Here is a 12,541-nt window from a genome sequence, read left to right as displayed (position 1 = left end):
TCCCATTTGTCCTTTAAGTATAGTGTATTTTTAGATTTGGACTTTAAGAAGCCATTGTATAGTCTGGAGGCTGCATGTTTCTGATTTACATGCAGATATTAATATTGTACTATAGTCTCCGACTTAATTAAAGGGGTGACATATTTGGAGATACTGTATCTATGGAAATCTTGACCTTCTAATCTTTGTCTGTCTTAGTACTTGGAAGCTTTGGAGTGCCCCCCTTGTGTACAAAAGTACAGCAGGCTGAGAGAATGGGATTGATTGTTGATAGGTCACTCCTTTAGATGGAAAACCAAGCACAGTTTTGGGTATGAAATCATTTTGATAATTTTATCAATTATCCAAAAGACATTTGGCTCAATCAAGCTATGACTTATTGACTCATTTTGAGCAACATGTGTTTTTCTTCATCTCATAGGAAATAAATCCTGGGGAGGGAAAAGTTTGTGCATACATGTATTAGACAAGTCTGTTGGGAAACCAGGCTGCTGCTTCCCTATTTGGCCACTAGATGGAGTCAATGAACTACCACATGAGTATGCCTCCAGCACCAGCCCCTTCTGCTATGTAGCCCTGTATGGGCCGTTAAGCTTTGCAAACAGATAAGAGTTGTGTAATACTTTTTGACAGCAACAAAACAATTTGTTGGTGGGAATTGTGTCTGTGCATGACTCCATGTATTTGTGCATTTGTGAGGGACTGTAGATGTTTATTTCTTAATGCACATTTGAGACACAATAACAGTGACCTAAATTGTTTTAAAGACATGGGTATATTTACAATGATTATGTTGAGAATTGTCATTGTGAACATCATAGGCATCATAGGCATTTTATACAACTTTTTGTTTATGACAATTTCACTCTCACTGTGAATGCTTAACATACTCATCACAAATATGGTATTTCCTACTTAGAAAGTATTTCAAAGAATGTATAAGTTTATTGATATGCTCCTGACAAAGAAATTGATACAAATAATATCCATAACATAGAGATGGATAGAGGGTACACTTGCCAAAAAAGCGGCAGAGCGTTACACGTTTTCAGACTATACACAATCCAGCACAGTAGGGGATGGTATGGACCTTTTCCGTTTGTTTACAAACTGCTAATAAACTTTAAAATGGAGATAGTCCACAATGGCGCTGCCCATGCTGTCACAAAATCCATCATTGCAAAGAAAAGAGGTGTCTTCTCTTTCCCATCTCTCTGCTTTCTGAACAAATGCACAAAAAAAAGACACGAAAACAACATGGCTGAATTGGCAGAACATTATAGACCACTGCAAATGCATTAGACCAGTACAGGACAAATGTTGTCATGGTTAGCTCTTTCCAATCCCTGGCATCGTGAAACACAAACCCCCAACCAGACTGTGAATGTCCATCCAGCAAAATTGAGAAGTCACTAGGAAAAATGAGAAGGTCTTTGGACCAGCCAAAGAAGAGTCTCATCATAACCAACGCTTCTAGCAATGTACCCAAGACGTCTTTGTCGACATTCCCCCAGCTCTCAGAAAGGGACCTCTTCCTTCCCCATGTCACTGCCTCAGCCTCAGCAATGGTCGGATAACCAAAGAAGATAAAAGTCTAATGCAAGAGTGGGCAACCGGGGGGGAAAAAACATTACAACCTCTGCATCATGGAATAGAGAGCATGTATGCAAACAAGTTTGTACAGACCTCAATTATTATGAGGGACTTCTGGTCGCAAGTGAAAGGTTGTACTATGACCGTGCCTTCAAAGCGAGAGTGCTTGTGTGGTGTCCGTGTCTGACATAACTGAGGAGCGCCCGGGGCCTCCCTGGATCTTGCGGAGTTTCCCCTTGGCCGGCCAGCAGTGGTAGATGCGGAGAAGCTTGAGGATGTCTCTGCGGAAGCGTACGCCCACAAACACATACAGGAAGGGATTGAGGCAGGCGTGCGTGTAAGCCAGGCTCTTCAGCACCTGGCTGACCACATTGAACCGCTTTGCCGCACTGCAGTCTGTCTGAGTGCTGTTGGCCGCCTGGGTGGCCTCCATCACCAGCACGCTGTTGTACGGCAACTGGGAGAGGACAAACACAGCCACCACCACCAGGATCACGCGCAACGCCTTGTGTTTCTGGAAGCTGCGGGTTTTGAGCAGGGTGCGGATGATGCCGGCGTAGCAGAACACCATGACCAGCAGGGGCAGGCAGAAGCCCATGCAGATCTGAAGCCCCAGGACCATGATCTTGGTGCGGTTGTCCTGGTTACTCCAGTAGACCATGGTGCAGTAGCCCCGGCCCTCCAGATTCTTGACATTGGCGAACATGAACTCAGGCAGGGCCAAAGCCACGGCCAGTAGCCAGACGCAGGCGCACACCAATTTGCTGCAGCTCAGGCGCTGTCTCTTGGAGTTCTGGGCCATGGTGGTCTGGACGATGACCACGTAGCGATCAACGCTGATGCAGGTGAGCAGCAGCATGCTGCTGAAGAAGTTGATCTTGTAGAGGGCTGAGGTGACCTTGCAGAGACCCGAGCTGAAGTTCCATCCCTGGGTGGCCTCCACGGCCCAGAGGGGCAGAGTGCCCAGGAAGAAGAGGTCGGCCACAGCTAGGTTCAACAGGTAGACATCGGTCATGGTCTTGAGACGCTGGCGGAAGTGCAGGTAGATCCAAACCACGGTCAGGTTGCCCAGGCCGCCCAGGATGATGATGGTCCAGTAGAGAGGGGGTTCGTACTGGCCTCGGAATGCCCTGACGGGAGATTTGTCGCACATAAAGTCTTCCAGATCGTCCTCACCAGCCGTGGGGGTGAAGCTGGAGTCATAGTCATACACCTGTGAATGAGAGGAAAGCATACTGTAGCTTGTTGGACATGTGGACCAATTGTGCAAGTAAATGATACGAGCTCAAAACACAGTATAGACCAGGGGTCTCCAATATTTTATTTCATAAGAGCGACAAAAAAAAACGTATGTAATTGATCACTTGAAACAGTTATGAATTAAAATAATACAAATTTGATGTGAAAAAAAATGCTTTTTCATACAAATATAACACACAATCTTTTACACAGTAGTAACCAATATATAAGTTGTTTACCTCTGAAGCCATTGGTGAAGTCACCAAGTCACCTATAATTGGCATCTAAAAAGAGAAGGAAGAGCAAAACAACGTAGTCAGGAAAATAATGCACAGCTATTCAACATATGTCATTGTGTAATATTGGCAGGCCTATATAGTAATGTTTGCTCCATTTCTCACAGTCTTCTGCTTGTAGATAGTCAATGCTTCACAAATTCTATATTTTCTCTAGACTTGCGTATCATTGCACATTGTTAGGCAAGAACACATCCTCCTTGTTTTACCATTTCAGTCAATCTGACGGAAATATCACAAAACAATGTGTCATGACATTTAGAAATGTCCTCGCTTAGCGTTTTGATCATTTTGATTGCACATCATTTAGAAATAAATGAAGGATGGTGAAGTGTCTAAATATCAAACATACATCCTGTCTGTGGCTAATCTATTTCTGAGCATGATGTAAAGAAACAAAGTCAGACAAAAATACTACAACACCATAAAGTGCTTACTTTATAGTAAAACATGGCGTTATTGATAGAACACTACATGAGACCAGCTTTTCAGACAATTTGACTTACTGTCGTTCTCTGCTATTGTGAGTGAGATGTCAATCAGGCGCTTGAAATCAAAATGCTTGTTGGTCGCTTCCTTATCGCTAAGTTGCTTTAGGGAACTGTCTGGTAACAGTCTGTTGTTCTGCAGAGGCTTTTGAAGAATTTAGTTGAACCACAAGTGACGTGCGTGAAATCAGTATGCAAAACAGAGTGATATTCTATAGTATTAATTTGGGTGTTTTGCCCCTCTTGCCAGTGCAAACCTGCAGCATGCATAAATACTTTTTTAAACTTCTCAGGGTTATTAGTCATTTATGACATTGTGAATGTACCTGTCCTGTATACAATGGATGAGTCATAGGAAATTACTTTTTCGATTCTCAGCAGAATTGTCTTCTGCCCTATGAATGCTTTCAAGACACGTTTGTTCACATACCAATTTACAGTAAATTGTTCCGTGGTGTACTTATTTCGATTTTGGTTCAGAGATTTCGCTTTGAAATCTCCAATGTGACAATGTGTTTTAGACTTCTTGACTGTAGATTAAGCATATGCATTATGCATTATGATTTTTGCTGAGGGCACCCACACATATACACACACACTCACCACACACATAATTATCCTCTTCCCTCCTCTTAGGAGTGAAGGCCTATACTGCACAAATTTACTTAGGTTGTTACTTCAGGCACCATGGCGTAATTTTGTGGTTACCATTTCCTAATATTACTGTAATTGATTGAGGAGATGGTCCACTCACCTTGGCTAGCGAGTCCACTAACCTGGTGTCGCGGGGGCTGAATCGGTCCCTGATTAGAGGGAAGGATGAAAACCAACACTGTAACATAAGGCTGCAACATGGGTGGGGGTAGAAACCTATTGTTCTATTGCTTAAATCCTAATTATATACAGTATGTTATTATATCTTATATTTATGTAGATTTTAGTCTGTCTCTACTTGTCAAACATTGGCTTGGTAAGTAGAGGTGCCGGGTTGACACTGGAGCAGATAAGTAAGGTGATACACTCAAAACAAATGCCGCCAAGTTAAAAACAGCTCAAAGTGTGATTGTACCTTTGTTTTTTTACTCTGCATAACACCCACTGTTCAAGAGCGACACAGTGTCAGGCATGCTATCATATGAAGATTGAGTCGTAAGCAATCAGATGAATTGAAGACAAGACAACGCAACATTTGCATTGTATGCATGGTCCAAAACCGTTATGACATGTGTTGGTATTAAGTTTTGAAAATGTTTCAAATGTTGTAATGTAGATAGATAGGGTTTACACTCTTAGAAAAAAGGGTTCCAAAAGGGTTATTCAGCTGTACACACAGAACTATTTTTGGTTCTGTGGAAAGGATTCTACATCAAATCAAATGTATATACAGTATGTCACTTTTTTTTTTATTTAACTAGGCAAGTCAGTTAAGAACAAATTCTTAATTTCAATGACGGCCTAGGAACAGTGGGTTAACTACCTGTTCAGGGGCAGAACGACCTTGTCAGCTCGGGGGTTTGAACTTGCAACCTTCCGGTTACTAGTCCAACGCCCTAACCACTAGGCTACCCTGCGCCAAATACAGCCTTACTGTGAAATGCTGAATACAACGGGTGTAGACCTTACCGTGAAATGCAGAATACAACGGGTGTAGACCTTACCGTGAAATGCTTACTTACAAGCCCTTAACCAACAGTGAAGATTTTAGAAAATAGAGTTAAGAACATTTATAACATTTTTACTAAATTATCTAAAGTTAAAAAAAAGACAAGAGGTTATATACAGGGAGGACCGCTACAGAGTCAATGTGCGGCAGGGGTACAGATTAGTCGAGGTAATTTGTAAATGACTATGCATAGATAATAACAGTGAATAACAGCAGTTTTTTTTTAAAGGGTGGGGGGGACAATGCAAATAGTCCGGGTGGCCATTTGATTAATTGTACAGCGGTATTATGGCTTGGGGGTAGAAGTTGTTAAGGTGCTCTGGTAGCGCTTGCCGTGCGGTAGCAGAGAAAACAGCCTATGACTTGGGCGACTGGAGTCTTTGACCATTTTTTGGGCCTTCCTCTGACACATATATAGGTCCTGGATGGCAAAACGCTTGGCACCAGTGTTGTACTGGACTGTACGCACTACCCTCTGTAGTGCCTTACAGTCAGATGCCAAGCAGTTGCCATACCAGGTGGTGATGCAACCATTCAGGATGCTCTCGATGGTGCAGCTGTAGAAACTTTGAGGATCTGGGGACTCCTATGGGGGAAAAGGTGTTGTCTTGCCATCTTCACAACTTTCTTTGTGTGTTTGGACCATGATAGTTTGTTGGTGATATGGACACCAAGGAACTTGAAACTCTCGACCTGCTTCACTACAGCCCCATCAATGTGAATGGGGGCATCTTCTGACCTCCTTTTTCTGTTGTCCACGATCATCTCCTTTGTCTTGTTCAAGCTGAGGGAGAGGTTGTTGTCCTGGCACCACACTGCCAGTTCACTGACCTCCTCCCTATAGGCTGTCTCATCATTGTCGGTGATCAGGCCTACCACTATTGTGTTGTCAGCAAACTTAATGAGGGTGTTGGAGTCGTGCTTGTCCACACAGTCGTGGGTGAACAAGGAGTACAGGAGAGGACTAAGCATGCACCCCTGAGGGGCCCCCTTATTGAGGATCCGCGTAGCAGATGTGTTATTGCCTACCCTTACCACCTGGGGGGCTGCCCATTGGGAAGTCCAGGATCCAGTTGCACAGGGAGGTGTATAGTCTCAGGGTCCTTAGCTTGGTAATGAGCTTTGTGGGCACTATGGTGTTGGACGCTGAGCTGTAGTCAATGAACAGCATGATCACATAGGTGTTCCTTTTGTCCAGATGGGAAAGAGCAATGTGGAGTGCGATTGAGATTGCGTCATCTGTGGATCTGTTGGGGTGGTATGCAAATTGGAGTGGGTCTAGGGTTTCCGGGATGATGAGGTTGATGTGAGTCATGACCAGCCTTTCAAACTTCATGGCTACGGACATGAGTGCTACGGGTCGGTAGTCATTTAGCCAGGCTACCTTTGCTTTCTTTGGCACAAGGACTATGGTGGTCTGCTTGAAACATGTAGGACATACTTGGACAGGGAGAGGTTCAAAATGTCAGTGAAGACACTTGCCAGTTGGTCCACGCAGGATTTGAGTACACATCCTGGTAATCCATCTGGCCCCACGGCCTTGTGAATGTTGACCTGTTTAAAGGTCTTGCTCACATCGGCTACAGAGTGGATGATCACACAGTCATCCAGAACAGCTGGTACTCTCATCATGCATGCTTCAGTGTTGCTTGCCTCAAAGCGAGCATAAAAGGAATTTAGCTTGTCTGGTAAGCTCACATCACATCGCTCACATCCCATCGCTCATGGCTGGATTTCCCTTTGTAGTCCATATAGTTTACAAACCCTACCACATCCGACTAGCATCAGAGCCGGTGACTGAGGTGGTATACTCCTCAATGCCATTGGATGAATCCCGGAACATATTCCAGTTTGTGCTAGCAAAACAGTCCTGTAGTGTAGCATCATCTGATGCGGACACCAGTGAGAGAGTCACTGGTACTTCCTGCTGTAGTTTTAGCTTGTAAGCAGGATTCAGGAGGATAGAATTATGGTCAGATTTGCCAAATGGAGGGCGAGGAAGAGCTTGGTATGCATCTCTATGTGGAGTAAAGGTGGTCTAGAGTTTTTCCCCTCTGGTTGCACAAGTGACATAAAGCCTATGACATGATGGTAGAAATTATATCAAAAGGATTTTAGTTTGCCTGCATTAAAGTCCCAGGCCACTATGGGCGCTGCTTCTGGATGAGCATTTTCTTGTTTGCTTATGACCTTAAACAGCTTGAGTGCAGTCTTAGTGTCAGCGTCAGTTTGTGGTGGTAAATAGATGGCTACGAAAAATATAGATGAACTCTCTTGGTAGATAGTGTGGTCTACATCTTATCATGAGGTACTCAGGCAAGCAATACCTCAATCCTACCTTAATATTAGATATTGAGCACCAGCTATTATTGACAAATAGACACACAGCTACGTCTTACCAGACGTAGCTGTTCCTTCATGCGATGCACGGAAAACCCAGCCAACTGTATATTATCCATGTTGTCATTCAGCCACGACTCGGTGAAGCATGAGAAATTACAGTTTTAATGTCCCGTTGGTAGGATAGTCTCGAACGGAGCTCATCCAGTTTATTCTCCAGCGATTGCGCGTTGGCCAGTAGAACGGATGGTAGAGGCGGGTTACCCACTCGCCGACTAATTCTCACAAGGCAACCTGATCTGCGACCTCTGTATCTCCTTCTTTTCTTCAAGCAAATGATGGCGATTTGGGCCTTGTCCGGGAGCAACATTATATCCTTTGCGTCAGACTCATTGAAGAAAAAATCTTCATCCAGTTCAGGGTGAGTAATCGCTGTTCTGATATCCAGAAATTATTTTTGGTCATAGACATTAGCATCAACATTATGTACAAAATAAGTTACAAACAATGCGAAAAAAAACCACACAAAATAGCACAATTGGTTAGGAGCCAGTAAAACAGCAGCCATCCCCTCCATTGCCATTCTACATGGAACCCAAAATGGTTCTTCAAAGGGTTCTCCTATGGGGACAGCTGAATAACCCATTTAGGTTGTAGATAGGAGGTTCTAAGAGTTCAGGTTATTTTAGGTTCTAAAAGTGTATGAACATTAATTTCAAAATGTCTAGTCCAGTAATAACATCCCATCCCTGGATGCCCCCGGCAGAATATGGAAAGTCGACACTTTCATGCTTGCCTTGACTCGACTTTTAGGCCGCTGTACTGTGTTAATTAGCAACTAGTGATATTTCACCTGTCATATCAAGTGCATCTGCACATCATTTGAGAGAAGACATATTGAGAAACACAAACGTGGACGGGAAAAGCAGTATAACTTTATGGAAATTAGACAGAAGTGTGTGTGTGTCCTACACTGTAAAAAGATACATTTTAAAACTTTGCTTGAACTCTTCATCATAAGGGACTGCTTATAATGATAATAAAGCCTATAACCACTGTAATGACACAAATCAGTGTTTACACCAGCAAACTGACGAGGCATATTGCTAACCGATAGCTTAGTTAGACAACAGCTTTTGCCCCGACACTATAAAGCCAGATGCCATAAGCTGACACAAACATAACTGTTTAAAACATCTGGCATGCTATTTTTTAGTGTTATGTAGAACTTATGGTGAAGGGTGAAGGTAAAGTGAATAAGACTGTGTGTATGTGTGTGTGGGGGAGGGGGGCAGGGCGGGGTGAGAAGCCAGACTGAGGCAGACTGTGTCTTACCCTCTGTCCTCTCTGGAGGGGTTAGTGTGTGAGGGTTCTAACCTGCTCCCTTTTAGGATGAACGTCCTGGAAACATAACCTTCTAGATCCTTTGACCAGGACACACACATCTCAACCTCCACAAATGTGAGTGTGTCTGTGTGTGGTTGCATGTGTATGTCAGTTGTTTAAGTCTATGCTGTGTGGTTTATGTGCGGTCTATCTGTAGTCAGAAGGAGTTGGGGTGCAGACAGCAGACGGTGGGAGTGGAGGTGTTTAGGGTGAAGAGGACGGTGTACTCAGTGGAGGACACCCCAGCCACGGCTACTTCCTACCTGATGGTTAAGAGGACATCACTTCTACAATCAATCAAATTAATAAGGCCTCTTTTACACCAGCAGTAGTCACAACGTGCTTTTACAGTAACCAGAGAAACCAGGGACATTCAGGGCACCACTACTCCTGCCATCTCTTTCTCCCTGTGTGATGTCATATCCTGTTCCTGTTTAGGCACCTTGCCAGCCGAGTGCAGGTGGGCTCCCCCATCAACATGAGGCTCTTGCTGCTCCCGCCCCAAACAAACACAGATACACACACACACTTTTAGGATTGTTCCCCTATTTACATGTTTGTGTGGGATGATATGTCAGTGTTTGAGAAGAAGTGTCTGGTGTGGGAGGAGGACATGCAGATGTACTAGTTCCTGGACAGAAAGGTGACATATTAGTCTTTCCCTACACTCTACCCCTTACCACCTACTCTCACTCTAGCCCCTTACTCTTAAACCACTAACCCCCAAGTTTCCAACATGACCTGACAGGAGGATTTGAAGGCGGAGCAGGCCTCATACCTGCGGCAGCACCCTGAGCCCCACGCCATGATGGCTGACATTTTGCAGTTCCTGTTACTACGAAAACCGAGCAACATCTTCATGTTCACCCGAGAGTACTTCCCCTTCGCCTCCCACTGACCCCCAGGGGACACCTTCAACTAGTATGTACCTTATGTATGTACCTTATCAAATATGAATGTTTTTATGTATGTTTTGTATTTTATTTTGTGATACAAACAAAAACAGTAGACAGTAAAAACAGTATGAGCTACACTAACAAATCCCAGTCAACTCTGTTGATATGGCAGGCAATCACAAGAGTTACAATTAAAGTCGGAAGTTTAGACAACTACATTTAAACTCAGGTTTTCACAATTCCTGACATTTCATCCAAGTAAAAATTCCTTGTCTTAGGTTAGTTAGGATCACCACTTTATTTTAAAACCTCTCTGGGATAGCCAATAGGGTTAGGGTTAGGGATAGGGTTAGCCAATAGCCAGGGAAAATGCAGAGCGCCAAATTCAAATAAAATACTATAAAAATCGAACTTTCATTAAATCACACATGTAAGATGCCAAATTAAAGCTACACTCGTGAATCCAGCCAACATGTCAGATTTCAAAATGTTTTTTTGGCAAAAGCATAAGATGCTATTATCTGATGATAGCACAAAAGTAAACAAAGAGAGAAGCATATTTCAACCCTGCAGGCGCTACACAAAACGCAGAAATAAAATATAATTCATGCCTTAACTTTGACAAGCTTCTTTTGTTGGCACTCCAATATGTCCCATAAACATCACAAATGGTCCTTTTGTTCGATTAATTCCGTCGATATATATCCAAAATGTCAATTTATTTGGTGCGTTTGATCCAGAAAAACACAGCTTCCAACTTGCGCAACGTCACTACAAAATATCTCAAAAGTTACCTGTAAACTTTGCCAAAACATTTCAAACTATTTTTGTAATCCAACTTTAGTTATTTTTAAACGTTAATAATCGATCAAATTGAAGACGGGATGATCTGTGTTCAATACAAAAAGAAAACAAACTGATGCAACTTTTCTGGTCATGCGCCTCTCTCAAACAGTCCACTTCAAGTGACTCTCATTCAAGATGGCCGTACTTCTTCATTACACAAAGGAAAAACCTCAACCAATTTCTAAAGACTGGTGACATCCAGTGGAAGCGGTAGGACCTGCAAACAAGTCCCTTAAAAATGGTTTCCCAATGAAAACCCATTGAAAAGACACCTCAAAAAATATATCTGAATGGTTTGTCCTCTGTGTTTTGCCTGCTACATAAGTTATGTTATACTCACAGACATGATTCAAACAGTTGTAGATACTTCAGAGTGTTTTCTATCCAAATCTAATAATAATATGCGTATCTTATATTCTGGGGATAAGTAGCAGGCAGTTGAATTTGGGCACGCTATTTATCCAAAAGTGAAAATACTGCCCCCTATCCCGAAAAAGTTTTAAGAATGTGAAATGTCAGAATAATAGTTGAGAGAATGATTTATTTCAGCTTTTATTTCTTTCATCACATTCCCAGTGGGTTTCGGGTAGCCTCCCACAAGCTTCCCACAATAAGTTGGGTGAATTTTGGCCCATTCCTCCTGACAGAGCTGGTGTAACTGGGTCAGGTTTGTAGGCCTCCTTGCTCGCACACGCTTTTTCAGTTCTGCCCACAAATTTTCCATAGGATTGGGGTCAAGGCTTTGTGATGGCCACTCCAATACTTTTACTTTCTTGTCATTAAGCCATTTTGCCACAACTATAGAAGTATGCTTGGGGTCATTGTCCATTTGGAAGACCCATTTGCGACCAAGCTTTAAGTTGACTGACTGGTTGTCTTGAGATGTTGCCTCAATATATCCACAGAAATTTTCGCCCTCATGATGCCATCTATTTTGTGAAGTGCACCAGTCCCTCCTGCAGCAAAGCATCCCCCAACATGATGCTGCCACCCCCGTGCTTCATGGTTGGGATGGTATTCTTTGACTTGCAAGCCCTTTCCTCCAAACATAACGATGGTCATTATGGCCAAACAGTTATATTTTTGTTTCATCAGAACAGAGGACATTTCTCCAAGAAGTACAATCTTTGTCCCCATTTGCAGTTGCAAACTGTAGTCTGGCTTTTTTATGGCGGTTTTGGAGCAGTGGCTTCTTCCTTGCCGAGTGGCCTCTCAGGCTATGTCGATATAGGACTCATTTTACTGTGGATATAGATACTTTTGTACCTGTTTACTCCAGCATCTTCACAAGGGCCTTTGCTGTTGGTCTGTTGGTCTGTCTCTAGGAGACAGAACGCGTCTCCTTCCTGAGTGGTATGATGGCTGCGTGGTCCCATGATGTTAAAACTTGCGTACTATTGTTTATACAGATGAATGTGGTACTTTCAGAAGTTTTGAAAATGCTCCCAAGGATGAACCAGACTTGTGGAGGTCTACAATTACTACAGGTTTTTTCTGATTTATTTTGATTTTCCCATGATGTTAAGCAAAGAGGCACTGAGATTGAAGGTAGGCCTTGAAATACATCCACAGGAACACTTCCAATTGACTCAATTGATGTCAATTAGCTTATCAGAAGCTTCTAGAGCCATGACATCATTTTCTGGAATTTTCCAAGCCTTTTAAAGGCACAGTCAACTTAGTGTATGTTAACTTCTAGCCCACTGTAATTGTGATACAGTGAATTATAAGTGAAATAATCTGTCTGTAAACAATTGTTGGAAAAATGACTCGTGTCATGCACAAAGTAGATGT

General features: G+C 42.9%; 1 protein-coding gene across 3 annotated transcripts in view; it reads right to left on the bottom strand.

The window, feature by feature from the left end:
* Positions 1 to 691: 691 nt before the first annotated feature.
* The window catches only part of ccr9a (C-C chemokine receptor type 9-like), a 33,474-nt gene continuing 21,624 nt past the window's right edge, over positions 692 to 12,541 (bottom strand). For 2 of the 3 annotated variants that reach the window (XM_036984527.1, XM_036984526.1), the window contains 2 exons: positions 3,072 to 3,116; positions 692 to 2,806 (listed from right to left, as the gene is read on the bottom strand). In XM_036984527.1, coding sequence (XP_036840422.1) covers positions 1,745 to 2,806; positions 3,072 to 3,116 — 1,107 coding nt within the window. In that variant the 3' untranslated portion in view covers positions 692 to 1,744. 3 annotated transcript variants of the gene reach the window in all.

Source organism: Oncorhynchus mykiss, chromosome 8, assembly GCF_013265735.2.
Source record: "Oncorhynchus mykiss isolate Arlee chromosome 8, USDA_OmykA_1.1, whole genome shotgun sequence".
Lineage (NCBI taxonomy): Eukaryota > Metazoa > Chordata > Actinopteri > Salmoniformes > Salmonidae > Oncorhynchus > Oncorhynchus mykiss.
Note: the sequence above shows the minus strand (reverse complement) of the source record. Positions and strands in the feature narration are given on the sequence as shown.